Genomic DNA, 27,980 nt, shown 5'->3' with positions numbered 1-27,980 from the left:
AGCCCACAGGCCCCTGACCCTAACCAGGAAGTGAGGGCAGTGGCAGGGTGGCCCACCTGGGAAGGAATGTGAGGGTAACACTGGAGAAGCAGGGCAGCAGCCACAGGTGTGTTAAACAGCTTTAATCTCGGTCATTGCGGCTTCTCGGCACAGTAAGAAATATTGCACATGATCAACATGTTTTGTTCTGGGAATGGGGACAATGCTAGGGGAATCACCTTCTTAGAAAGTACAACCCAAGTTGGGAGGGCAGAGGGTGGGGACAGTCCTCCCCATGCCTGTGGCAAAGTGCAGGAGCGCCCCCCCACCCCAAACTAACCTGAGTCCAGCCCCTCTGGGGAAAACGGGGGGGTGCATGAACTCCCCACCACTCCACAGGCATCTCCTGTGGCCCAAGGTTCACACTACCCTCCAGCTTGCAGCCCTCACAGGAGCCAATTCTGCATAAAGCACAAGTGAAGAGCTCTGAAGGTCACACACTTCAGTTATGTACAAGAGCTCAGTGGAGGGTGCCGTGCCTCTGCTGCCCCTCAGCTGCCCCCCACCACAGGGAGGAATATATACAAGGGGGAACAGGCCATATTCCGCGCCAAACTGAAAAGGACAAAATGGCTTACTGGGGAAGAGGTAACTCTCCCACTGTCTGCCCCAATTCCTGCCATCTATATGCTGTCCATCTCCTGAGGGGGTTACTGTGGGTCCTGGGATCTCTTCAAGGGCCCCTCACCTGCCTGTGGCAGCTGTGGAGGGGCCAGAGGGAGGAGGTGAGGGTTGGGGAGCCCCCTCCCAGCCAGGCTGTCCAGGCCCAGGCTCTGGGGGTGGAGGCAGTGGCGGGGCAGCTTGGGCAGTGCCAGAGTCCGAGCCTGGAGAGGTGGGGTCAGGGCCCCCAGCAGGGCTGGGAGTGGGGACAGGGGTAGCAGCCATGCCAGGAGGGGGTGGTCCAGGGAGGGGGGCCTCGGCGCCCGGGGGCTGCTCTGTGGGAGTGGCTGCCTGCATGATCTTCTGGCGGACCTCTCGGATCTTCAGTTGCAGACACACCTTGGATGGGAAGATGTCTGCATAGCGGGCCTGGAAGGCTGCTGTGGCCTGGGCTGGGGATAGAAAGATGGTGAGCTATATGGGCAAGCCCCCACAAGCGCACCCCAAGAGTGTAAGACTGGCTGCTCACCTGATGGGAAGAAGCCATGGTCCTGGAAGAGCTGCATGACCAGGGCCCGGCGTTGGTCCAGCGTGCGCCGCAGTGACGAGTAGGGCACCTTCTCGTACTCCAGCTCCCCGAGCACATCCTCCGTCTCAGTACCTGCCCGAGCACAGGGGTCAGTCTGCACTTGCAGTAGGCTCCATGCTCCCTGCCGTCACCCGTGTCAACTCTGTCTCAATGCAGGTAACCCTTGACTCAGCCTCCCCACCACCCATGAGATCCCCACTCCTGGAAGCCCATAGTCTCCTAAACCCTGGCACCTGTGCGGTCAAAGGTGAAGATGTCCCCCTCGCACTTGGCACTCTTGGGGGTGTTGGGCTCTGAGCTGCAGCTGGACCGTCTCCTCATCTTGCGCTTGGGGGAGGTGGGGTCCTCTGGCGCCGAGTCCAGGTCTAGCCAAACAAGCAGGCTTGGCTTTAACAGAGGTGGCCTCTGGTCTTACCACCCCCACATGACACCCCACCACCTCCTCCTCCTATTTATAGGAGCCCATTTAGTGCTGCCTACCAGTGGAATTCTTCCTCTTCTTGCGGTAGGAACCAAGGATGGCCCGAGGTGAGGTGGCCAGGGACTGCAGGGTGGGTGAGGGCAGCACCTCCTCTGGTCGGAACTCGGGGAGCTCAGCAAACCGCTCTTCAAAGTCCACTTCTGACAGGACCCTGCTGGGGGGCCAGCAGGGTCACCTCTTTTGTCTCTGCCTGCAGTTGCCCCTTCTCCCATTACCACTAGGTGCCATGCCAAGACCCCAGCCCCTGCTCACTTGTCCACAGAGTCAAAGGTCTTCTTCAGGGGCGGGGGCCGCACCTTCATCTTCTTGCCAGAACTAGTCCCTTCCTTGCGCTCAGGTGTGTCCCCAGCTGCCCTCCCACTACTGCCCTCGCTGTTGCCACTGCTGCTTCCACCCGGGCCTGTGGCTGGAGCTGGAGCTGGGCTGGGAGGAGCGGGAGGCTCCCCACGACTCTCCAGGCCCAGCCCAGGAACTCGCCAGTCCGAAGATGAGCTGGGGAATTTGCTGGCCTGGGGTACAGACAGGAAAGAACTGAGATGTACTGGGGCTTAAAAAAAACAAAAAACAAAAACAAAAACAAAAGTCATGGAGTTCAAGCCTACAGTCTAGCGGCTGATACTGCTGTTGAGTACCAAGGCCAGCCTCAGCTACTGAAACCCAGACTCAAAAAGAAGTGGGGAGAGGAGATCATGAGCCAATAACCAGAAACAAGAAGAGAGACGAAAGATGAGACAAAGCCTTGGTCTCTGCAGGCCAGGAGACCCAGAATACAGACCCCAAATAAAATAGGATGGGTAGAGCAGGAGACACATGCAGACACGGAGGGGAAATGAGCAAGTGGCAAGAGAGAGACTAGCACTAGGGGAGCCCCACAGCCGGCTAGATACTCACAGTCTCAGGGCCTTTGCTGCCAGGTCGATCTTCAGCAGGCAGGGGAGGTGGGGGGCTGCTCCGGGCAGTGGGAGGCCAGTTCTCTGGAGGAGGAGGCAGGGCTGGGGCGGTGGGCTGCCCCTCAAGCTCTGATTCTGAGGCAGCTGGCTCTCGGGACGCTCCAGAGTCCAGAGACTGTCGGGATGTAGGTCCAGGCCGCCCAGTGGTACCCGACTCAAAAGACCCCACAGGAATGCTGGCAATGGCTGCCTTTACTTTCTGGGGGGCCTTTGGGCTGGGCCGCACTAAGCTGTAGGCCATGGGGCCTGCTGGTAGGGAAAAGAGCAGCTGCTGAGCCGGCCTCAGGAAGCCCATTCCCCGGAGTCCCCAGCTTGCATAAACCCCGCCCTGAGTTGCCTCGATACCTACCTGTAGCACTAGGGAAAGGACTAGTTGGGGCTGGGGTGGCAGTGGCAGGAGCTGGTGGGCCCTTGGGCAGAATGGTAGCAGCAGGTGGGGTGGTGCTGGTGGCCACAGTATAGACCAGGCTTGGCGGAACTTGGGAAGGTGGGCCTAGGGGTGCCGAGGTGGGTGCAGGGCTGCCAGGATAAAACGCCGTTATGACAGGACCTCCAGGGGCTGTGCAGGCAGGAGGCAGCTGGGGGCTAGGCACAGGTGACACGCCCACCTGGCCAGGAGCCAGCAACGGAGCTTGGCCTGCTAGAAGGAAGACAGAGCAGGGGTAGGGGGCCAAGTTAGGGTCTGGAGCTGTCTCGACCCCACCCCAAGTCCCCAGGCCAGCCCTCACCTGAGAGCAGTGGCTGTACAAAGGCAGGGCCACTGGGCCCCAACGGCGTGAAGCCCAGAGCTACAGAGCTGGTGGGCCCGTATGACGTCACGGCTCCAGCCTGGCTGCATGCAGGGCTGGTGCCCAGAGGAAGGGTGTGCCCACCTGCTGACTGCACATAGGTGATCCTGCCACAGGAGAGAGAGGAGGAGTGAAGTGAGGTGAGCTGGCCTGGCCCCACCCCACCCCTGCTCTGGCCTGGAGTGAGGAAAAGGGCTTAGCTAGACTCACCTTGTGGAAGAGGGCAACAGGACCTTCTGAGGCTGTGATGTGGGTCCCGGCATTGTGGCTGGGCTCAGGGGTGGCACCAGGCCACTAGGTGTGCTCACAGGCACAGGAGTCAGCTGGATAATCTGTGGGTGTAAGTACCCACACGCAAGGGTAAGCTATGACCCAGAGGGCAGGGAGGACTGAGGCCTAGAGTGCAGGCTAGGCAGAAGCAGAGCCCTCAGAGCCTGAGATCAAGGCAGTGTGGAGAGCTCAGCATGGGGGGGGGGGGAGGAGGAGGAGGAGGAGGAAGAGGAGGAGGAGGAGGAGGATCTGATAGTGAAGAGGTTCAGGCACTGAGCACTGGCGCAGCGGGCTGCACAGGAGCACTGGGGAAAGGCTCTCGGCCCCTGCTGCCCCTGGCCACTCCTCATGTTTCCTTCTGACCTCTCATTCAGGACACTAACCCAGCTCCTAAGCAAGTCTGCCCTGAGACATTGTGCTTTCTATGAACATCTCCAACATTTTTTCCTTTTAGTTCGGAACACTTTTTTTTGGGGGGGGGGGCAGGGGTTGAGACAGGGTTTCTCTATGTTATCTTGGCTGTCCTGGACTCACTTTGTAGACCAGGCTGGCCTTGAACTCACAGTGATCCGCCAGCCTCTGCCTCCCGAGTGCTGAGATTAAAGGCATGGGCCACTACACCCAGCTTGGTTTTGAACACTTAAAAAAATTTTTTTTTAATTGGGCCTAGAGAGATGGCTCAGTGATTAAGAGCACTGACTGCTCTTCCAGAGGACCCGGGTTCAATTCCCAGCACCCACATGGCAGCTCACAACTGTCTGTAACTCCAAGATCTGACACTCATAGGCATACATCCAGGCAATATAATAAAATTTAAAAAATAAAAAATAGTAAGTCCTTAAAATTTTGCCTGCACTGTGTGCATGCAGTGCCTGCAGAGGCCAGAAGAGGGCATCTGATCCCACGGAACCCGAGTTACAGGTGCTGTACACCTCCAGGTGGTAACACAGTGCTGGGATTCCAGGTTTTTGCCAAGACCAGCAAGTGCTCTCCAGGTTCCCCCTCATCCCAACACCCCTTTTTTGAGACAGGGTCTTCTATGGTGGACCTGGAACTCATTATATAGAAAGCCTTAAACTCACACGGATGTCCACTCGCCCGTTCCTGAATGCTAGAAATGGGTGTGCCATTGTACCCAGCCCCAGCTCACTTTTCTACAGCAGCTTACAGACTTCCGTTGCTAACCCTCACTCAAAAAGGCATGGCTGTCTCTCTCCCTCACCCCCCTCCTTCCCAGCAATTGACAGGGTTTACACCTTTCTTGCCCTGTTGTTTTTCTCTTAAACTCTTCCGGTGATCCCCAAGCTTCAGATAAATTACAAATGAAAAAAAAAATCACAACCAAGTCCCAGAGAAACAATGGAAAAACAAAACAGGACAGGCAGACAGTGACACGCGTGGAATACAAGGGTGACACCCAACAGTGGGGACAGGTGAGGCCGCTACCAGAGGGCCTTACCTTGCTAGGTTGCTGGGCACCATTTTGGACAGGTACTGAGAAAGGCGAGCTAACCAGGGGCAGTGGCTGGCCAGCCCCTCCACCTCGAACTGACATGCTAGGGGCAGCCAGGGGGACTAGCACCTTCCCAGGCAGCAGCTGGGCTGAGCCACCTGAAGGTGTGGCCTGGACAGGAGAAACTGACTGGGCTGGAAGAGGCAACAAAAGAAAAGGTTACAAGGCGGCCAGACAGGCTTGTGACCCAAATCCCGACAGAGCCCAGCTCAGGCCTCACCTTTAGGGGGTGGGGCTGAGGGTACGGCCTGCAGGACAGGGATGCCAGCAGTGGGCGCAGTGGCAGCCAGGACCTTGCCGTTGGTCGAGGTGCCCGGAGGGAGGGTGAAACGGATGCTGGTGGTGGGTGCAGGGCCACTGGGAGCTGCTGCCTTGGTCCCAGGGGCTTGTGCTGGGGAAGGTGCCACTTGCAGCTGCTGGGGCAGTGTGGGCAGGATGTACTGCACCTGGGTAATTCCCCCAGCCTTACCGAGGGCACCTGACTGCAGAATGCCCAGGGGTACTGGCCCGTTGGGGCCACTCCCAGCACTTGCTCCTGAGCCTGCAGGGGCCGCACTTCCTGGGGCTCCCTGGGCAATGAACTGAACAGCGGGCGACGCAGGAGCCCCATATCCTGGGGTGCCCACCAGCAGGTTGGTGACAGTAGCAGGTGCCTTCCCCACAGTGCCCAATAGGGGTCCAGCTACCAAGTGTGGAGCTGGTGAGGTGGCTGCCGCTGACTTCTTATCTGAATACACTAAACTGACACCCAACGGGGAGCTCCCAGGCACCCGAGACCCAGTGCCCATTTCAGTCCTGGCAGCTCCCGAGTCATTTGAAGATGCCTCAGCCCGGCCAGCGGTGGGAAAGGGCTTAGAGGCAATGGGCACAGGGGTGCTGCTCACAGGCCGCACCACGTTGGTGACCATGGTGGCAGCAGGGCGGGAAAGAGGGGCTGCTGGAGCCCCATAGGCTAGTGAGGGGGCTGGGGCTGAGGGCACTCTGCTCTCCCGTTCCTCCTTGCTTGGAGGCAGGACCAGTGTCTGCAGAATGTTTCCTCCTGCACTGGGAGGTGCTGCAATGACTGAGGGGCCTGGTCCCTCCAGGCTACCAACACTCTCAGGTCTCTTGCGCCTGAAGGTGACAGGATCCGTAGGAAGAAACCGAGCAGCCTTGGAAGGTGTTGTTGGGCCCCCAGCTCCAGGAGGTGGGGGCCGTAGTGGGACCGCTGTGCTGCCCTGACCAGACTCCTGGGTCTTAAAGGTTCCAGAGCCCAGTGAAAAGGAGGTGGAGACTGAGACGGAGGTGGAAGCGGGTGCAGAGGAGGAGGATGGGGTGGGACCATAGCCTTTGCTGAAGGCTGCAGGTGGATCCGGAGGCCCTGGAGGCTCAGGATCCAGGGTTGGACGGCAATGGGTAAAGGAGGACCGGATGACAGGTGAGAACACCTTACGGCCAAAGCCCTGGGTCAAGGAAAGAGAAACCCAAGTCAGGGAGCGTAGACAGCTGCACCCCTATCCCAGGAACCCCTGGACCTGCCAAAAGCGCCAAAAGCACCTGCCAGCTGAAGGCCAACTCATCCTGGATGGGACCCAACTGCCCATGAGCCAAGGAGCTGGCTTTCTCCAGACCCAATTCTCCCCGAGCCAACGATCCAGCAGCATTGTCTTCTAAGAGTGACAGGACAGCATCATGACAAACCTCACCTTGTTGCCCTCTGGGTCCTCCCCAGAGCTGTCTCCACTCTCACTGTCAGTCACCCGTTCCTTGCACTTAAGATCAATGTCAGTGGTGCCAAAGCTGTCATCAGCTGAGGGAGCAGAGGGAACAGTGTGGGGAAGGGCCCGAGGACAGAGCTACCCAGGAGGAGATAGCCTAGAACAGCATCTGAGCTCTGGCCTCAGCTCTGGGCCAAGCAGACAAGTGAATGGATGGTGAGCTTGGTGGCAGCAGGGAGGACAGAGGGGGCCTGGAGGCTAGTCCTGGGCCCAGGGCTATGGGCACCTGACCAATGAAGGACCTGTAACGTACACAGGGAAGAACACCTCGTGCTCTGCTGCTAATGACACCATATCCTTGGGTTTCCTGCATGGCTGGGAGCTTCCTTGGCTGAACTATAATTGACGGTATACAGTCACAGGCAAACACGGGAGAAACAAACTGAAGGCGCCCAGGGCCCTGGACTCTGGCCACCCTCTGAGCTTCTGCCTACGGGCTCTCCCAGGACTGTGAGCCTGCCTTACTCACCGATGACATCATCATCCCCTTCCTCCTCGCAGATGACCATGCGTTCTTCATCGCTGGTCATGTCCTCACTGGCTGCACGCTGGGAACGAGAGGCTCGGGAGGGCAACAGTGGGGGCCGCCCACTAGCAGCCAAGGTACCTCCTTCACCAGGAGCTGCAAAAGACCCTGGAGCGCCATACTGGGGGGAAGGCTTCGGGCCGGAGTGTGATGTGGGGCCAGAAACCATCTGTGGGACAGGTGGGGGGGGGGGTTAGGTGGGTCTGCTGCCTCACGCAGCCCTCCCTACCCCCACCTCCCTGGTGACCTGTGCCGCAAACCTGGGTCAGCTCTTGCAGTGCCTGGCTGTCTACTTCCCCACCATCAAGACTGTGCACCCCGCTGTGGGAGAAGGCTCTGGGTCTGGCTGTGCCAGGACCCCCAACCGTGTGTAGCCGGTCTGCTCCACAGGGGCCACTCCCTGGAGCCTTGGTGTCCGAGCTCAGGAGTGTCTGGGCTGTAACGGACAGGAGCTCAGAAGACACTGTAAAGCAGAAGGTACCCAAGCTGTAACAGTCAGGACGCCTCCAACCAGCACCTGAACGGGCACAAATTTCCACAGGTGTTTCTAGGTCCTGGGCAGAACAGGTTGGAGGTCCTGGGTCACTTGGTAGAGGTAAGACACCAGTCTCCAGCCCAACATGTCCTCCCGAGAGCTTCTGTCCTGTGGGCCTGCAGCGAGCCAGCCCATTCCCGGAAGCGGACATTCTGAGTACACAAGCCTGGACACTGGTCCAAATTGGTTAGTTAACACTGGCCTGCTGAAACTGAGTGTTCCTAGGTGAGAGGAGCAGTAATACCCCCACTCCCGGAGAAGGCCATATCCACAGCATCATACCCCCAAAGTAGCCCAGAACTGCTGGAGGCAGCCAATGCAGGGCATAACGAGTGGCAGTGCTTCCAACTGTGGTCCTGGGGAGCCAACGAAGCTAGGGTTTAAAATCCCATTACTTTAACCAAGGAACTTGGCCTCTCTGAGACTATCTTCCATCTCCTCATCTGGAAAAGGGATCTGAGTTTTGAGCATGTAGTAAATGCCCAATAAATGGCAGTGGGCAATGGCTTGTGTGTGGGTCTCTTATCTGCATCTCCCTGGCTCATTCACATAAGCCAAATGCCAGCTGCTTTGTGGATGAGTCCTCAAAAGCAACAAAGAAGAGAAGTTGCTCAGGCAGGGGTTGAGCAAGCAAGGGGAAGGCTGGCAGCCCTCGGGGGGAGGTGGCAGGGGAGAGCCAAGGAGCTGACTAACCCCCGGGGGCAGCAGCAGTGCCCGTCTCCGACATGCTCCGTTCCCGCGGCTCCTTGTGCCCTCCGGCCAGCCCCAGGCTCGCGGGCTTGGCCTCCGAGCTGGACTTCTTGCGGTCCTTGTTGCACCACTTCCAGTCGGGGTGGGCCTTGAAGTGGGCCTCCTTCACCTGGCAGGAAAGGGCAGGGCGACCCTCACTCTCCGCCCACCCCAGAACACAGGGAAGAACGGAGGACAGGAAGAATTACCTGGAAGGCCAGATCGTGGTATTTCTGCTTCTCCTTGGGCCCCAAGGCATACCACCACTCTCCCAGGATCTTGCTGACAGTTCGGTTGTCCTGATTGGGGTGCCGCTGGTGGACCAGGGCCCGGTGCCGCTTGCTGAAGATCATGAAAGCGTTCATGGGCCGGCGGATGTGGTCCTTCTCCCGCTGCAGTTAAGCAGGACAGTTAGGACTGGACACAGGCTGGGGTGGCCACAGCACGGCAGGAGCTTGGGGGTAAAGGAAGCACCTTGTTAGGGCTTCGTCCGTCCTTCTCAGAAGAGGAATCTCGCTCCTTGGGCAGGGCACTCAGGGACTGGGTGCGGCGCTTTCCAGGTGGCAGAGGCAGCTGGATCTCAGGAGACATGATGGAGAGGAAGCTGTGGGAACACCAGGGACAGTGAAGAGCATGTGTCTGATTCTGCATCCCCCAGCTCCCCAACCTATGCCAGGCCCTGGAGGACTCACGCGTCATCATGGTCACTCTCTGTCTCGCTGTCCAACCGGGGCTCTCCAGGAGGGCCAGGAGCCTCCTCCTCCGTGGTGGGAGGCAGACTTTTACCAGGCTCCACACCACCCAGTGTGAGTGGAGGTCCAGGCCCTGGGCTCTCAGGACATGTAGCTCCAGGGGGCCGCCCAGGGTCAGAACCCCCTGTCCCTCCTGATGGCTGCTCATGAGCAACAGCAGCTGATTCAGCAGGTTCTAGGAGCAGAGCAGCCAGTCAGAGGGCTCCTGGGTGGCTTGGACCCCCATCCCAAGCATTCCAGCCAGAGGGCTCCTGGGTGACCGGGACCCCCATCCCAAGCACTCCCAGTCCCTACCCCGTACCTTTGCTCTGGGTGGAGGCCACAGGGTGGCTGGCAGGTTGCTGGGCCTCACTGGGCTGCACAGAGGGGTCTGGCTGGCTGGGTGCCAGGAAGGGCACTAAGGAGTGCCAGGGGAACACAGCCACAGAACGGGGTTCCACATTTGTCCACACTGTAGGGAGGAGCCTTGTGAGCCGGGGACCAGCAAGCTTGGCCCTGACCTACACACTCAAGCTCCTCCCCAACCTGTGGGAAGGAGCTCCACCTAGTCTTTATACCTACGTTCACAACCCCTGGGCTTCTCCAGGCAGTCAGAGATACATCACTAAGGAAAAGGAAACAACAACAACAAAACCCCTAAAAGGTCTCTAGAATTATAAAGAAAAAGGCAAATAGAAGCAGAAAGAGAACCAGCACCCCGTCCCACTCCTCCCTCCCAACCTCCACCAGCCCTGTCACCAGGGACTATGCCAGACGGACTGGCTCTTGCCACAAACCAGGTCACTCTCAGCTGCCATTCCCCATTCTGATGTCTTAAGACCTTTGCGAGGCTGGACACTCCGCCCACCAACCATGTCATCATATTCTCAGCAACTACGCTGCCCCCTGATCTAGCCCCTCACCTTGGCCTCACACTGCCCCTTTTCCATTCCCGAGGTCAGTGGCCCTATTTCCCCTCCCTGCCTCTCCTCAGGGCCAGGGCCTGGCATCTCAAACAGCCCCACAGTGAGTAACAACCCCCTTGCCTCCCCCCCCATCCAGGCTCCAGAGCTGCCCCTTCCTGGGTGGGGTCCAGGTGGCTCTAGTCTTTTGTCTTCTAAACAGACTCCAACACCCACTAAGAAGCACCCCCCCCCTGTAAACCCCTGGGCTTATCTCATGCCCCGTGTCCAGTCTCCTTGCCCAGAAAGAGGGGAGGGTGTGGTGAACTCCTCAGAAGAAAAGGCAGGGACAATGGGACAGAGGAGACAATTATTGTAAGCCTGCCCAGGGAAAGCTTAGGTGCCAGGTGTTTTCTCTGAGGTGATAGAAGAGAATTCCTTCACCAGTGGCATTTTGGAAGGGCCAACATTCATGCCAGTTCCACCTGCGAGCTGGGTGGCAAAGTGGGTATCGCCTGAGCTGGGACCGCGCCTGCTGGAACTAAGGAACAAACCCAGGCTATCAGTGAGCTTCGCCACACTGCCAGGCCACAGGCTGCGCCGGGGGAAGTGGAACCAGCCGAGAGGGGCCCCTGCTCAGGGGGAAGAGGGAAGGAGGGAGCCGCCCTATCTCTCACATCCATCCTTCCCTGCCTGCCCTGCTCCAGAGCAACCTGACCTGAGGTGACCTCGCCCCAGTACCTTCAGAACTCTAGTCTGGGGGAGCACTCTTATGAAGAACTGGCCTCAAGACCTGCTTCTGAGGGACTGACAAAGGAGAGAGGGGCAGGGAGACAAAACTGGACGACACTCAAGATTCCTAACAACCGGGGCCCCTACCCCTACGCACCCCCCCACCAAGTCAGCTGGAGACTCCAACCCCAAGACAGCCCACGAAGATCTTTCTCATCAAGACCTCGTAGTTTTCTTGGAAACGGGGAGGGGGGCGGAGAGGCCAGGCAGACAATGGGGCTGTCCTCTGGACCTACCCTCATCCAAGTGTACTACTCTCCAGGTGTCCCTCCCAACAAATCACACCCTAAATCCTGCTGCTCCTAGTCTGTTCTGAGCAACGGTGTTTCCCACAAAACCTGCCCGTGGACCGCTCACGTAAGCCTCCTCCTTGTCCTCCCCTTCCACACCCTCCAACTGGCAAGGTCTCACTCTGTCTACTATTCTAACCCGGACTCCAGAGCTTGTTACTTTGTAGCCCTAACCACCAATCACAAGCCATCTGCTCCACCCCGTCACTTAAGCACCACACCTGTCTCCACGTACGCCCCACTCCGCACTCCCACCGCTCAGCTACGCTCACACCTGCCACCCCTAACCACTCGGCCCCGCTACACTACGTAAACTTTCTCTGCCATCCCTTTACTCTTCCTCTACCGTGCAGGTGCTACACCCCATCACTCACACTCCGCACTTAGCACCCCGACACTTTGACCCCAGCAATCCCAGCACCGGACGCTACTGACCGAACATGCCGAGGCCACGAGAGGCCGCGCCAGACGCGGGTATCAGGGGCCTGTGGGCCGAGTACATGGTCCGGTGCACCGGGAGCCCGACAGAGGATCGCACCTCCTCAGCGGCCGACACCACTCTGCCGGTAGCCCGCTCCTTGGCCGTCGCCGCTCCGGCCCGGGGGGAACGGGAGGCCGTCGCCGCATGCCCACCCCCCCACCAGCAGCCCCCTCCGGCCGCCCCACGCGGGGGTCTCCGCCGGGCGCGCCTGCGCAAAGCGCCGCCTGCCTCCCGCCGCCCAGGGGGCGGGGGAGGTCAGCGGGAGCCGTCCCCGCCCCGCCCCCCGGCGCGCGCGGGGGCCGTCACGGGGCGCGCGGCTCGGGGGCCATCGGCGCCGCCCCCTCCCTTTCCCTCCTCCCTCGCAGAGTCCGGCAGGCGGGGCAGGCGGGGCGGGGCGCGGCGCGCGTGCGCGGGGGCGGCCCCCTCCCTTCTCCGCTGGCTGGCTCGCTCCCTCCTTCCCTCCCTCCCTCCCTCCCTCGAAGCTCCGGCGGGTAACGGCTCTGGCCCCGCGCGCCCGGCAGCCAGTACCGCCGCCCCGCCTTTCCGGGCCCTGGGCCGGCGGCTGGGCACCGGGTCGACCTCGGGTCCCCGGCGGATAGACCGACTAGCGTGCTTGCGTCCGTGCGCTTCAAGCGAGCCCCGCGCCGAACCACCGCCGCCTCCCCGCCCCGCCACTACTACGCGCTCCCCTCCCCCCGCCGCGCTCCCCCCGCCCCTTCCCCGCTTCCCCCGCGGCCTTCCGCGCAAGCCCGGCCCCCCGCGCTTAAGCCTATTGGCTGCCGCCGCCGCGCGCGGGTCAGGCCCCGCCGCGCCCGCCCCCATTGGCCGCCCCGGGGGAACGTCAGTCATATGCAAATAAGGGCGGGGCGGGGCGGGCTACGGTTGGCTCCGAGCCGGCCGGGGGCGGGCCCCGCAGCAGGGTGGCAGGGAGGGCGCACTGCAGCAAAGGCAGCAAGCCAGGGGGGCGGTTCAGGGTGCCGCGCTGCAGAGGCCCGAAGTTGGGTGTCGTGCTGTGTCCAGCGCGCGTGAGGAACACGCTCACTCGCGGCGTGGCCGACGACCTGGCGCGCCGGCTCTCGTTGGGAGGACCAACGGTGAAGGGTTGGGCAAATCATCCCTGAGCCCTACCTCATGTACACAGACGACAGGCGCGCGCAGACTCCTCATAGCTCTAGTGCCGTGCCACACCCATTATCGCTTACACACCGCTACGGGCACCGCACGCCCTCTGTCTTACACCCAGACTGTCACACACGAAGTCATACTCCACACACCTGCTGGCACAGATGCCCTACCTCAAAAGTACATTATCCCTAACTCCCTACCCACCGTCGTTTCACATTTCTCACCCATATGTGTATGCCTTAAGTAACGTTCCTCAAGTTTCCACCAGCCCACATGAGGTAGGCCAACCTCAGCAGACATTGTTTGTCCACTGTGCCCACACTCACTTTCACACAGCCCTTCCTAAGCACCCATTCAGTACCCACACACCAGGACACACCAACTCACAGATACCATCACACCGACCCCACGCTCCAGGGCACCACCTCCTTCAAAGAACCGGGCCCATGGGGATCCAGAGCCCTGGGCCTTCCACCACCATTTCACTAGAAAAGCTACCAGCCATTCTGGACCTACTGCTTAGCAGTGCAAGACATGGGGTCACACCACTGCCCGACCTCTATTCCCATCTTCTTCCCCCCCCCCCCTCCAGAAAAAGGACCAGGAGAAAAAAAAGAAGGGAGTAAACACTGGAGCAGCCATGTGCTGGAAGCTTCCATGTGTTACTTTGTTCACTGAAGCCTCACAGCCACCTAGGGAGGGAGATCAGCCCTATGCCCAGTGTTCAAGTGAGAAAATGAAGATTAAAGAGACTGAATAAATTATGCACAATCACACATAATTGTGATGAAATCGGGTGATAAAGTGGCTTTAACAACTCAAGACTCCAATTCTACCGCTTTTGTCATTGCTCAAGATGGACACAAGCAGTGAGTTCCAGGAACAAGGCCAAATGATGACAATAAAGTAGAGAGAGGTAAGTGGCCACCACGAGAGAGGGTCTGGGGTCTCACCCAGCAGAAGCAGAGGCCTGAGTTCACAACTGGACAGGTAATAGTGACACAGGCTCAGGTGGGCCACGACTGGGTTTCTATAAAGAATAGGTCTTCAACAAGAGTGGGGAACCCTCCTTTTCAGTTTGCCCCATTCACTGACCCAGCTGAAGGCAAGAGAGGGCAAAAAAACCTGAGTAACCTGATCCCGAGGGGACAAGAAGGTCTGTAACCCTCTGACCTTCAGAGGGCCAGACACTTGGCTGACAGCCCAGGGGGGGGGGGCTCCCAGAGGGACTATCAGGTGGCTGCCCCCTCCTCTTTATGCAGCCCAAGACTCAGACCCTCCATTACCTCACTGCCCTAGGGACTGCAATGTGAGGCTGAAATCAATGTGGCCCACTACCTCCCCACTGCTGCCCCCTCCCCTTTCCAACCGTGAGTCTGAGTGAATCACCTACGGGCAAGTTAACTCCTTCCCCGCTGCAATGTAGCCCTGGGACAGAGCTCAGAGAAGGCTGTCTTCCGCCCCGCCCTCCCCCCCCCCACCCCCACCTTCTGTTGGGTGAGAAAAAGCCGAGCACAGAACAGCAGGAAAAGAGGGCCTCACATCTGGGAAGAGTGCACATCTGGTGGAACACACAGTACCCATGGAGAAAGCATAGGAAGAGGCCCTTTTCGGGGCAGGGCACAACCGAGTGGGGGCCCTGCCTGGCAGGGAGGGGCTGGAATCCGGGCGGGAAGGGCCCCCCTGCCCTGGGCACTGGGCCAGCCCTATACTTAGCTTCTATTGTTCAGGGTGGAAGAACCCTGGGTGGGGGGTGGATTACGAGTGAAAGGGAAAGAGCAGGTCCTATCCCTCTAACACCCCCCCCCCAGCCATACCCAACCCTAACTGGGGCCTCCCAAGTTGGAAAGGGCTAAGGGTTTCCCTAAACCAGGGCCCCAGCCCTATGTGAGAGGAGGGTACACAGCTATCTTTCACTCAAGGCAGGTACTGGGCAGGGCTATGATGAGAGCCACCCTCTGCACCACCCCCTCATCAACTCCACAAAAGCTTTAGCCCAAAACTAAGGAGCTCCCAACCAAACACACCATCCTGGCCTGGGGACAGAGAGCCCAGACACATCAACAGCCACCTGGGGTGGTGCAGGCCAGGGCCTGTCCCAAAGCCTGGGGCAAGCTGCCAGGGATGCTGACAGACGGAGGGACAGGCCGACTCACTCCGAACGAACTCATGGCCCCAATTATTGAGCCCGCGAGGCACCGCGCCCTCACCAGCCGCCCTTGGCTGCTCCCCACCCCGGTCCGGGCTCGGCTCACCACCCCGGTGTCCCCAGCTCCCCTCACCCGCTCTCAACATACACACCCACCTACCCACCCACCCATCCATCCCGGGAGGCGTCGGCGACGGCCAGGGTTGCCTGGGGAACGAGCCTAGGATTGGGCTGGCAAGGCTCCACAGGGATGGGGGTCTAAAAATAGCGCCAGGGTGAGTCAGTGTGAGGCAGGCTAGGGTAGGCAGGGAGAAAAGAAGTGTGTGCTTGGGGGGGGGGGGGAGGATCCCCAGGGATTGGGAGAAGAGCGGGATGCAGGTGGAGAGCGAGATGGGGGCTTGGGGGTGGAAAGGTGCGGCGAGTGGCTGTGTGCCGGCTCCGGGGTTGGGAGGGCTAGTCCGCTCCAACAGAAGGCGCCACCGCCCGGCGGAGGAGGGGGCGCCGCCCTGCGTTCCCCTCCTTTCTTAGCGCTCACGAGATTTTCCACTAGCCGCCTGGCCTCCAGCCAGTCCCCGGCAGGCCCTACAAAGCCGCTTTGTGCTTGGAAGGCGGGCGGGTGCCCGGCCGGCCTGACACCCACGCGGGCCGCGACGGGGCGCGGGCCAGCTGGCACCCAGTCTGTCTGGGATGGGGGGGGGGGGCAGCCGGAGGAACTGGCCACGCAGGGGTTAACTACACAGAGGGGCGGGAGGAGGGGGAAGCCTCTGCCAATACGCGGTCGGAAGGTGCGACAGTAACCAATAGAAAGGACCGAGACCAGTCGCCTTGGTTGTGGAGGTGGTACTCTACCCCCAAGGGTGCGCGGGAACCCGCACCCATAGGTGCGGACCGGGTTGGGCGCGGCCTGTCTGTATCCACAAAGCCCCAGGTGCATCGTTTTCCTGTCTTTTTTCACAAGCAACAGGCTTGGGATGGGGAGAAGGGGGGCATCTTGCACTCAGGAGGTGCCACAGCCGACATCTGAACCCAAGCCTGCCCGACTCCAGTTTTTCAGCCGAAACACAGAGACCGGGGTTTCCTACCCGCGCCCCCCGTGCGGAGCGGGAAACTAGGGACGAAGTGCGGGCAGAGGAGGCGGCGCGCCGGGCCAGGGTCCAGCCGCCTGCGGTGCAGCCGCTGCCGCCGGTGGTAATGGGAGCCAGACGCCGTCGCCGCCGCTAATGCGCCTCCCTCCCGGCCACTAATGGAGCCATTAATGCCCGGGCGCCAGGGTCTCCCGGACGCACTCCTCCCGCAGGCTGCGCATGCGTGCGTCTACTGCTCCACCGCCCGCGGCCACAAGGAGGCACCCTGACCCCTCTAAGTGTCCGGAGCTAGAGTTGGGGGGGGGGTCTCTTTACCAAGACTCCTACAAGCTCTAGGAAGTTCCTTCCTTCTCTGACCATTTCCCACACGCAACGCTCTTCCCCAGTGATTCTCCCTGTCTCAGATAATCCACTGAGATGGGGCTCTAGAACCAACCTTCGCTCCCCTGCTCTAAACCATTTCTAGGGTTTTCTCACGCCTGACCTGGCCAGGTCCAGCTCTAGCTAGGTACCCAGAGTTCATGCAATTTCACGCTTTCATTCACGCCCCTGAACTCGGTTTATTCTTCATATTTCAGCTCCTATGCCTCTAATGAAACCGCTAAGCTGACCTTTCCTCGCAAGTGCACACCAACCAGAGCTGCCCCTGACCTCTGACTTCCTCAGATACAGCAACTCTCTTGGCTCTCCCTTGTCCCAACTGCCTTTTCCACTCACTTACCCCCGGGGCCTACTCAGCCCTGCACCTGGCAGAAAGATAAGGACAGAACTGCCTTCTAGTGGAATTGATACCAGTTCAGTGTTGGAGAGAGTGGACCTTCTGCTGGGACAACCCTGGATTAGGGAGTCAGGCCAACCCAGGCTCGACCCCTCCAGCCCCCCACTCGAGGCCTCATTTGTCCCCACTGCTCACCTCACAGTGAGATGCCTAGTCTTCTGAGCTGACACCAAATGTGTCCCCTTTCGGAAGCCTGGGGTGGGGGTTTTTGGGGTCATGCCCTCTAGCAGGTAGGTGGGTGGGCATGGGACCGGCTTTCCTGCCGCCCCCTCTAGCCGGATCTCCTAGCTTGGCCCATACAGCCCCCATCTTCCTGCCTGTGGGGAACAGGTGTACGGTGGGTGGGTGGGTGGATGTACAAGCTACATCCCAACATCTCTCCGCAGGCTTCAGGGGCAATGGTGGACTGTTCATTTGTGAAAGGGCCAAGGGGGAGCTAGCTCCCAGGCCTGGACAACCTCCTTACACCCTAAGAAAGGGATGGAGAAGTGGGGTGGGGTGGCTCAGCAGGTAAAGGCATTTTCTCTACAAGCAACCAGAATTAAATTCCTAAAACCAGGTGCAAGGAAAAGAACGGACTCTACAAACCCGCCTTCTGCCTCCCTCACACACTAACAGTTTAAAAAAGAAGGAGGGAAGGTGGGGAGGCTTAGGGTTTGCAGCTGCCCACTGGTGTGAAAAGCTTAAAGAACCTGGACTAGGTAAAGTAGCTTGCTGCCAAGCCTCATAACCTGAGTTCAATTCCCACAACCTACATGATAAAAGGGGCTGACTGACTCCCGCAAGTTGTCCTCTGACTTTCACAAATCCACTGTGACATATCCTGGCATACACACATGCACATTCTCTTGCTCGCGCCCCCCCCAAAAATAAAGATGTGAATAAAAAAGTAAGAGAACCTGGCATGCACAGAGTAGGGGTAGGAGGCCGGACAGAGATGGCAGGGATAGCTAATTAATGTGAGAGAGCTGAGCACGGCAGCATACATCTGTAATCCCAGCACTTGGAAGGCTCAAACAGGAGGACTACCAAAAGATCAAGGTCAGTCTGGCCTTAAAAAAAAAAAAAAAAGAGACCTGATCTCAAAACAGAAAGTATGCAAATAGCCCTGGGTCCATTCCCCAGTGCCATGTAAAGTGGACATGCGTGTGATCCCAGCACTCAGGAGAGAGAGGCAAGTAAGTCTCTGAGTTCGAGGCCAGCCTGGTCTAAAGAGGAAGTTCCAGGACAGCCTGGGCTACACAGAAAAACCCTGTCTCAAAGGGCTATATGCAACCTCCTCTCAAAACAATAACAAAAATAAACAAAAAGGACAAAGTTAAGTGAAAAAAAAAATAGGAAAGGGAGGAGCAGGGGCAGCCAAGGCAGACACAGGACCCCTTAGATTGGGCTGGGCTAAAGCCCAGGCAGGGACAAAGCCATAAAGGTATACCTAGCAGTCCTGAGACAGAGAGAGAGATAGAGGTCAGCCGATACAGAGAAGATGATACAAAGACAGAGAAAGAACAGAGAAAAACACGCAGCGCCCAGGGGGAGAGATAGTTACAGTGATTGGAAGGGAGACAGAAGCCCTGAGTCAGAGGGCAATTGGAGAGAGGGCCAGGAGGGGCTGTAAGTGTCAACACTGCAAAGCCTTGCAGGAAGCATGCAAGCTGAGAAGGGGACCGTGCCAGCAAGGGGACTGAGACATCTGGCCTCCTGGGCGGGGACTACAGGTTGGTATTGGGGGGTGGGAGGGGTTCCTTTCCTGGGGAACAAGCGGGAAGAGTCAAAGGGAGGTGGCAATGGCAGCTGGCTGGCCACGCCATGAACAGAATGCAGAAAATGCCGGCAGCCTGCCCCAGCATGTCCCCCAGAGGAAGCAAATGCCTAGGGCAGGGGTGGGGTGGTGGCTGAGGGGAACAGGAGCGGGCAGGCTGTCCTGGCCCACCCCCTCACACCTGCTGCCCTCTGACAGAGGGGTCAGGCCCTGACAAGGAAGGGCAAAAGGGGCCAGGATTGTGACCCTTTTGTGCCACAAGACACGGTTAGCCCTACTTGAACTTTAGAGACAGTAGGCCCCCAGGCACCAGCCTCCCAAAGGAGGAGAAGGAAAGGCTTGGCTGCCTGCAGCCCTGAGGGCAGCCCGGATACCTGAGGGATGGGTGTCGTCAGGGAGTCACTGGTTAGGACTGCCAGGACAGGGACTGGACAAGTTCTAACAACCAGGTGGCCCCCAGCAAAGGGCCTCCCTTTCCTGAGCCTAAGTTCTACATCTGGACAGCAGGGCTGGGAATCCCTGTTTCACAGCATCAGGTGGATCTGATGAAACGGGCCCAAGCCTGGGGCTAGGCACATAGCATGTGCTCAATAAAGGCTATTTTAACCGTCGTTATCACCATCAGCCATCGGTTCACTGATAGTACTCAATGCCTGCTATCTGGAGCCAGATAGTCTGTGTTCAAATCCCGGCTCTCTTTCTTCTTACCCAGGTGGCCTTAGGCGAGTGGCTTATGACTCTCTGAGCTGCAGGCTCCTCCCGGACCTAATGGGACTCATCGTGCTGACTTCCTGGGGTGCTGGGAGGACTCTGAGTGAATACTCCTCAGGGCTCACCGACGGCGTGCCGAGCACAGTACTGCCGGTGCTCACTAGCGAGCGAGCCCTGGGTAAGGCGGAGTTGGGCCTTGCCCGCTGGGTGACATCAGGATCTCCCCTTGGTCAAGGCCTCAGTTTTCCTCATGTGGACATGATCAGAGCCCCTCCTAGGCCTGTCCTGGCAAGCTGCAACATTACCTGCAGTGGCAACGCTGCCCACCCTGTAGTGGACGCGCACATCTCGTGTGTGTGTGTGTGTGTGTGTGTGTGTGTGTGTGTGTGTGTGAGAGAGAGAGAGAGAGAGAGAGAGAGAGAGAGAGAGAGAGAGAGAGAGAGGAAGGGGTATTCAGAGGGTACTTGGAATCCTTCAGCTGCAGTTTATAGATCTAAACGGAAATTCCTGCTGTGCCTACTTCTGAAATGGTGATCACTGGGTCAATTACAGTAACCAATGCAAAAAGTGGTGGGGAGAAGCACAGGGCTCACCAGCTCAGTAACTGAGCATGAGGGACAGACACAGCCCATGTCCCTGTGCCCTGGCTTGGGAAGGCAGGCCTACGCTGGTGCCTTGTTAAGGACAAGGCCTGGCTCCTCCCCAGGCCCAGGGCACAACAACTCCTACCCACATCAACAAACCCGACTCCTTCCTTTATGGTCTCCTCTAGTCTCAGGGCTTAAACCCTCCTCCCTCCATAGTGCAGCTATGGTCACATCTCCTCAAAACCTTCCATGACCCCCCACTGTCCTCGGGGTAATGTTCCCAATTCTTCTGAATGGCTCTCTGAAGGCTGACTCGTGCCCACCAATTCTGCTGCACCTCCCAACAGCCCCCTGCTTTCCAGGGCCCTTGGTTTTACAGTCTTTATAGTCTTCTACTGCTCTGCTTCTACCTGACTGCATCTGTGCACTCTCTCCCCTCCGTAGGCCTGGCTGGCCCTGCTCTGGTCTATATGCCCATCAAGTCGGGTGCGCGGGCCTCACGCCCTGTCTCCAAGCCCTCCCTGACTTTTCTGGCTGGGTCAGCATCTTCTCAAGACTTGCACAGCTTCCAGAACCCTGACCACCAACCTCCAACCACCTTAAGATTGCCGCTGTTTACAGACAGCTGTCTACTACACCCTGCCCTGAGGACAGCCAAGCTAGATTCATGGCTGGAAGAGCACCCAGTGCCCACCCTCCAATCCTGGCCTTCCACACTAGAAAGGGGCCTGTTAAGAGCCACCGTCTTAGCCGGGTGTGGTGGCGCACGCCTTTAATCCCAGCACTCGGGAAGGCAGAGGCAGGTGGATGGCTGTGAGTTCGAGGCCAGCCTGGTCTACAAAGTGAGTCCAGGACAGCCAAGGCTACACAGAGAAACCCTGTCTCAAAAAACAAAAACACAAAGAAACAAAAAAAGCCACTGTTTTCCCTCCCCCCCCCCTTAAACTAAGCACCAAAGCCAGACTGCCTTACTGTGAGGCCTCTAACCTGGCCTCAGTTTCTCCCAAGCAAACACATTCCTGGCACCCACCTATCAGTGACGGAAAGGCAACATGAGCGACCATTTGAGAAGGGTTAGCACAGGGGTGGTTAGCACAGGGGTGTGTGGCGAGTGCTGTGCTGTGGGCCGGGTGAGAAGAGCGGCAAGATAACTGGGAGCAGAGCTTATCTTCCTGCAGGAGATGTCAGCCTGACTGGGCCTCCATTAGCCCCACAGAGGCCTGGCTTGGGGGAGTGTGTTCTCAGTAGAGCCTTGACGATGATCCCCAGCAAACAGCCTGTGATAATGCCACACCAAGTCTGAAGAGTCCCTTGCCTGGCATGGGAGCCTCTACTGCATCTGTGCGGGGAGAAGACCAACACCCCCCGCCCCGCAACAGACCTCACCCTCAAAAGCCTGGCACAGCTGGCAGCCCAGCCACCTACCCTCTTACCTGTTCCGGGCCTGCCCATGATGACTTCCTTCTTGGGGGCAGGGTGGCTGGGATAGCTGCTCGGCACTAGAACTGGCAACAGGGCAGCAGGTGATGGGTGAAAGGCCACGGGCTGGAAGGGTGAAGAAGCCAGGCCCAAGGTGGGCATCGGCTGGGCCACAGCGGTCGGTGCGGCTGGAGGCACAGTGATGGGCACGGGGGCAGGCAGAGGTGGAGGCAGGCCAGGTTTCCCGCTGGCCACCCCAGGGGGCACTGGGGTCTCTCGGCAACCCCTACCAGGTCCCCCAGCCCGTGCCTCGCCGGCAGTGCCCACCTCTCCAGGGAATTTGGAGGGCAGGGGCACATCGGGGTTGCGGACAATGACGGGTGAGTCCCGCTGCACGGCAGGCACCCTTCGCACAGAGGGTCCTGGATCTGAGGTGAGTCCAGCAGGTGGGGGCAACAGCAGCAATGGTGAAGGCTGACGGGTGCGAGAGAAGGGCACAGCGGGTGACACAGCTCGGAAGCCAGCCGGTGTGGAGGGGGTAGGCGTGTGGGACACGGAGTCCACTCCAGAGTCTAAGCTGTCACTCTTGGGGAAGTCTGGGGCAGTTCCTCCACCTCCCGCTGCAGAGGCCCCCAGTGTCCCTGGATGGGGCAGCAGTTCTGTCTTCCTTCGCCCCGGGCTAATGGGCACGGTAAAGGTTAGGTTGGTCTGGAAGGTGGGCAGGATGCCGGAGGAATGGCGCTCTCGAGGGGCAGGTGGCGGTGGATGGGGGCCCAGGTCTGGTGGTGTCAGCACCCCTGCCTTAGGGGTGCTGGCACTCAGGTGGCGGCTGCGAACAGCGGTGCGCTGGATGACAGGTGAGGCGTTTATGGGGCTGAAGTTGGCAGGCCGAAAGCCAAAGAGTGGTGAGGGTGAGGGCGACGGGGCGGGCGAGAAGGGCGACTGTGTGGAGACCGGGGAGAAGGAAGGTGTGCCTGAGCGGGAGCTGCCCAGCGACACCAACATCACGGCCGCCTCACACTCATCAAACTCAAAGCGTGACAGGTCGGCAGGCGCTACCAGGCGTGGGCGGGAGTCCCCTCGGGCTGCCACGCTGCTGGCCTCGCTGTCCCTGGAAGTCTCATCACCCCAGTCAAATTCAGTGCTTCCTTCACGGGCTGCCACCCCGGCGGGCCGCCCGGTGCCCCCTGGGCCACTGTCTGCCAGGCCCTCCATCTCTTTGGTTCTCATGGACAGGTGACGCGAGCAGTAGCCCCGCCGCTGGGACTCCTTCATGCAGCCGTCCCGGGAGCAGAGCCGGCGCCATTGTTTACCATTGAATTTCTTGCGGATGCCATTGGGCGTACAGACGACATCACCCTTCTTGTATTTCTGCTGCGCGGCTGTCAGCGGCGTGCGGGCCCGTCCCTTCTCCAGTGAGGCCACACTGCTGCTCCGGCTGCCACCCTGGCTCCCTTCCTGGCAGGGCGAAGGCTGCTCACCAGGGCGACCAGGGCCAGCAAAAGCTGGGGACTTGGGAGGTGGTGACAGGAGCTGGGGGGGCGGCAGGGGGAGCAGGACTGGGGTACCCAGAGCTGGTGGGTGCTTCTCACCCTCCTCACAGTGAGTCCCCAGGTTGCTCCCAAAGCTAATGTTGGAGACCTCAGCATCCTCAGGCTGCTTGGGCTCCAAGGAAGAAGAGGGAGGAGGTAAGGTGGCCCCAGGCTCAGCCTGCTCTTCCTCTGGGCCTGGGGGCTGTTTTCTCAGCAAGGCCTCGGGTTCCCAAGGGGGCCGAAGCAGGCGCAGGCTAGAGCGGGTGACCCATACAGCCTCTTCGGGTTCACGGTGCAAGGGCTGTTGAGCTTGTGGTAGAGCGCCTAGCGGGCCTGGGTGGGAGCCAGGGCCAGGGCCGAGGCGGACCTTATAGGCAGCTGGTTTAGTAGCCACCTCCACCACGACGCCCTCTCGGTAGGCAGTCACACCAGGTTCCACACAGGTACAGACAGCCGTGCCCACCATCAGTGCACCTGGAGGTGGCGTGGCATCCAAAACTACATCCACGGCACCGCCTGGTACCCCTTCATAGAAAGTCAAAGCCCGGTCCCCAGGGAACTGCACACCCAGGTCCTGGCTCCGGCGCACCTGGCGCACCACAGCAGGCAGGAAGAGGCCATCACCACGACGAGCCAGCACCCGCTGAGACCTTAGCTGTCGCAGGTCATAGACACCACTGGGGGTGCCACCAGAGGGCCAGGGGCCTGGACCACAAGCCTCAGCTGGCTCATCCTCCAGGTCGGCGGAGTGCTCACTGGCTGTGTCAGTAGAGGAGGACCGAGCAGAGGTGGGTGGCTGAGAAGGCACAGCCAGGGCACCGGCGTCCTCGGGGGTCTGCTCATGATCGTCAGGGGCTCCGACGACACCACCCCCACTGCCACCGCCACCACTTCCAGCACCATGCTCTTCCACGTACTTCTTCTTGGGGGCTCGAGACTTGAATGTGGCTGTCTTACGGCTGAGCGAGGGTTCCCAGCGACCTGCCTCCCCATCTCCCTTGGGGTCCTCGGCTAGGCCTGGAGTAGGGTCGTTGGGCTGTGAAGGCTGCCCCTCAGCTCCAGGGTCCCGCTCAGCCTCCTCTTCCTCGCCCTCTTCAGCCTCTTGTGGCCCTGCCTGCTCCTGTGGCTGCGCTTCCTCCCCGTCCTCCTCTGGCTTGTCGCCCTCCCCGGCCCCTCGCCGTCTCAGAGCCTTGGCCCTGGTAGCTGGTGGGGACTTGCTGCCACCGGCAGAACCTGCAAGGCCAGGGCACGCCTTCTTCATTGGCTTCATCGTCTGCCCACCTGTGAGACAGGAGAGCAGCAGAGATCATTGGCAGCAACTGTGAATACCCACGGACCCGGGGTCCCTCGGGCCTTTCTCTCTGCTCGGTTGACTGCCTCAGTTCCGTGACCCATGGGGTACATACCTCTACCTCCTGTGAGCTCCGGCAAGCATTCAGACACAGCCTGGCACCTGGGTCTCCTAAGCACAGACACACCCTGGCTCCTTGGGGGAGCACTCACACACCTGCTCTTTCTGCAGGGGGCGTGAGGGGTGCACACACAGGCTCCCACTGCCCCAGTGGGTGTGAGGATCACTGAGAGTTCATAGTGTGGAGCACTCGCACTGCCCTAAGCCTTCTCCCTCCCAACAGCCCTGAGAGATGCGTCCTATGATCAGGCAAGGTGCAGAGTCTAAGCGATTTGATCAACATTATCCATCTGCAAAGCAGCACATTCGGGAGTTGGGGGGGGGGTGTCTAGGGCTCCAGAATCTGTGTTCCCAACCACTTCTGTGTGCTGCTTGTCACATGAACCACAGAACATGTTTGCTCTCACTCTCACCACATAGTGGACACACACACACACACACACACACACACACACACACACACCAAGCCAAAGAAAGGGAGGTAGCAGAGCTGAGATGTGAGCCTCTGTCCTCCCTCAACTTTCCCTCCACTACCCCCACCCCTCAGGCAGTCATGCATGGCCAGATACTGTGGGGAGGAGCAGGCAGCTGAGAGTCCCTCTCTGTTCTGCATCCCAGGCCTGCCAGGTACAGCCATCTTCCCAGGGAGCAGGCAGGGGCACGTTTGGGGCAAGAGCTCATACCGGCACGGCCACAGGACTGCACATGAGCACACGCACGCGCACAGACACCGGCACACGTCATCACACAGTGGGGACCCAGAACTGCACACCCCAGGGTTTCTCTGTCCTACTACATGGGAGTCTTCCCTTCCCCCCACCCCCGGCACCCGGCATGATGCCTGCAGGCCCAGCCCCCACTTCTGGCCTGCATGCATCCTTAACCCAAAACTGCACTGGCTGGGCAGGGTGTCTGAAATGGTCAGCATCCCCAGATACCCAAATATGCCCTCCAACTCTAGGTGGGGGGCAAGTAGGATGAGGTCAAAGAACGCAAGACAAGCCCAGCAAGCCAACCTCACCCACTTCCTGAACAGTCACTCTGCCCGCCCCTGTCGAGCTGCCCTGAGAAAAGAAAAAGAAAAAAAAAAAAAAAGGGAAAAACAAAACCCCTAAAACTTTACTCTGAAGTGACTTGGAAAACTTGAGAGACCAAACATGAGTTCAACTGTGCTAGACTCGCCCAAACACAAGCCAAGGCCCCTCTGACAGTCTTCAGGCTGCCCCGGGGGACCCCGGGTCTCATGCTGTCCAACTTGGGGCCTTCTCCTCCTGTGGGACAATCCTGGGGTTCTCATAGGCAGACTCTGAAGGGCCTGGGATTTGTACCAAAGTACTCTGGAGCCAAGCCGACTCCACCGTCGTCTCCCCACTGACCTGCTAGGGCACTATTCTGGAGACTGAGGATCTGGTACTAACACTGCCCGAACATTAACCTTTACCCGCCCCTCTCCCCCCCCCCCCCACCCCAGGGCCTACAAGCGTACCATCCAACATCCCTTAACCCTGTTGCCTGGATCGGGCTCTTTACCCCAGTGCCAAACCTCTCTTTCTTGGGGCCTACTCTCTTCCTGTGCACCACAGCTAACTACCACCCAGGGTCCTGTGGGCCCTCACCTCCCTCACAGGCTGTGAGAGGAAAACTCCTGAAGCCAAGGCCACCCCCATGTCCTTTAGGGTCTCGTACCCTCTATTTCCAACCACCTTCCCGACACCATCTTCTCTTGACACTCTCTCTCATCTTGCCTCCACCTCTACCTGTCTCCTCAGATACTAGGCCCCCTCCTGTTACCCCTTGCTGGTCACCCCATTTATTTCTATCGCCTATTCCTCCCTGTCACTCTCCGGTCGGCCATCTCTAGACCTCCAAATCTGACACCTCTGTCCATCGCCTCTCGTCATCAGCCCCCTCCAACTCGGTCCCCTTCCTCTCTCCCTGCACCCTGATCTAGTCCTGTCACCCCCTCCGTGCCTGTTGTCAGTACTCTTCCCCCCCCAGTCGCTCCTTTCTTGTCACTCCTTCCTTCCCACCACTTCCTCCACACTCTGGCTCCCCTTCCCACACCATTCCGCCCACCTCTTTTGCCCTGTACCCCTACCCGTCCCTGCCACCTGTCCCCTCTCGGCCTCCAGCTCCCCTCCACCCCCACGCAATGTCAGCACTGGCCCCGCCCTTCACCTCGGGCTCCGCGGGGTTTCGGGGCGGGGGGCCGTGGCCCCGGCTCAGTCCGGTCCGGTCCCTCCCCGCCCCCCCTCCGGCTCTCCCTCTCGATTCTCCCTTTTTTTTTTACTCCAACACACAAAATGGTGAATGGACCTGCAACAGCTGGAGCAACCAGCCAATAGGCGGCCACAACCCCGCTGACCGGCGCCAAGCTAGACCAATAGATACTCGCAGTCTAATCGGCTCCGCCTATTGTCCAAGAGCGACACTTGCGGCTACCAATCGCGCCCTTCCGGCAGCGCCAGGGGGTGGGGCCAAATTCCAAGACCGGCCTCCCTTCGGGACCGACACTAACCTAAGCCTACGACTGCCTGATCTGCCTAGAACCCTACCTTATAACAAGTGATAGACATCTGCCTTAACCAATTAACAGACTATTTACGTCCCGAATGACAATTACAGTACCCAATCACCATGCACCTTAGGCAGGAACCCAGCCCCTCCGGGGGACAGTAACCAATGAAATGCTGGGAGGCGGGACTAAAGGATGTTCCCTCCAATGAGCCGGCTTAGGAGGTGTGGCCCGAGCGTTTGTTGACCAGCTGATCGCAATTCCTGCTGGGAATAGTAGTCTTCTTCTGTATCCGGCCCGTAGTCGAAAGCATAAGGCAGACTACAACTCCCATGCGACAGAGTGCCTGGAGCACCCAAGAACCCGGGCGAAGAGGAAAAAGTCGGAAAGGGCAGTTCCTCCTGAGTCTCGCTGGGCACCGGGAACATCTTAGACCCAGGGCCCCGACTCACCCGGATTCTCGGCTCTGGCGTCGCCAGTGGCTCCTCGCTGTGGCGGCTGTAGAGGCACGAGGGGGAGGTGCGAAGAGCAGCCAACCGACACCCGCGAGCCCCGCAGCCAATCAGCATCGGCTGGGGCGGTGCAATGACCTCACCGGTTCTACTCTCTTACCCCTCCCCCACGTGGTTGTTGGTGCTGGTAGCCAGAGTAGAGAAGTTTGGGGTGGGGGGGGGATGGGAGGAGAGCTAGTGATGTCACCTTCCCTCTGCTTGATTGGGTGTCGGGTGGCCGGACTGCGACCAATCACCAGTCTCAAAAAGTCTGGCGCGGCCCCGCGGAAAGCCCTGTTGCCACCAGAAGGAGAGAGGACCTGCGGTTGTGGGGTGCGCGCGTGGCCGGAGGCCGGGGTGACAAGTCAACGCCAAGACTTTGATTTTTAGGACAGCGCTCTTTCCTGATAGCCCCCTCCCAGCTCCGAACTTCGGTTCGGGCATG

At 59.4% G+C, this 27,980-nt stretch overlaps 1 protein-coding gene across 11 annotated transcripts; it reads right to left on the bottom strand.

Annotated features, from left to right (window-relative positions):
- Nucleotides 1-107: 107 nt before the first annotated feature.
- On the bottom strand, nt 108-27,629 carry CIC (capicua transcriptional repressor). Of its 11 annotated transcripts, none has more exons than XM_084771129.1 (21): nt 27,497-27,629; nt 21,601-24,399; nt 9,831-9,980; nt 9,470-9,704; nt 9,252-9,381; nt 8,987-9,169; nt 8,742-8,907; nt 7,774-7,976; nt 7,457-7,682; nt 6,916-7,019; nt 5,451-6,672; nt 5,177-5,364; nt 3,658-3,779; nt 3,388-3,554; nt 3,009-3,299; nt 2,601-2,908; nt 1,962-2,218; nt 1,709-1,863; nt 1,462-1,593; nt 1,169-1,300; nt 108-1,091 (listed from the first exon to the last, which is right to left on the bottom strand). In XM_084771129.1, exons 2-21 carry the CDS (start codon nt 24,386-24,388, stop codon nt 724-726), a joined length of 7,527 nt encoding a protein of 2,508 aa, XP_084627255.1. In that variant the 5' UTR covers nt 24,389-24,399; nt 27,497-27,629; the 3' UTR covers nt 108-723. The 11 variants fall into 11 exon arrangements, with proteins under 11 accessions (XP_084627255.1, XP_084627253.1, XP_084627254.1 ...); XM_084771127.1 differs by lacking the exon at nt 27,497-27,629 and adding an exon at nt 26,708-27,168 and having other exon boundaries at nt 2,601-2,905; nt 3,009-3,296; XM_084771128.1 differs by lacking the exon at nt 27,497-27,629 and adding an exon at nt 26,708-27,168 and having other exon boundaries at nt 1,709-1,860; nt 2,601-2,905; nt 3,009-3,296.
- Nucleotides 27,630-27,980: the final 351 nt, after the last annotated feature.

This window comes from Acomys minous (assembly GCF_964271855.1).
Source record: "Acomys minous genome assembly, chromosome: 20".
NCBI classification, from domain to species: domain Eukaryota; kingdom Metazoa; phylum Chordata; class Mammalia; order Rodentia; family Muridae; genus Acomys; species Acomys minous.
Note: the sequence above shows the minus strand (reverse complement) of the source record. Positions and strands in the feature narration are given on the sequence as shown.

Coding starts and splice junctions, on each gene's coding strand:
- CIC (XM_084771129.1), bottom strand. CDS start 24,388: ATGAAGCCAATGAAGAAGGCGTGCCCTGGCCTTGCAGGTTCTGCCGGT. Junction 9,981..21,600: donor CATGGGCAGGCCCGGAACAG/GTAAGAGGGTAG, acceptor TCCTCCCTACAG/TGTGGACAAATGTGGAACCC. Junction 1,864..1,961: donor ACCTTTGACTCTGTGGACAA/GTGAGCAGGGGC, acceptor CTGGCCCCCCAG/CAGGGTCCTGTCAGAAGTGG.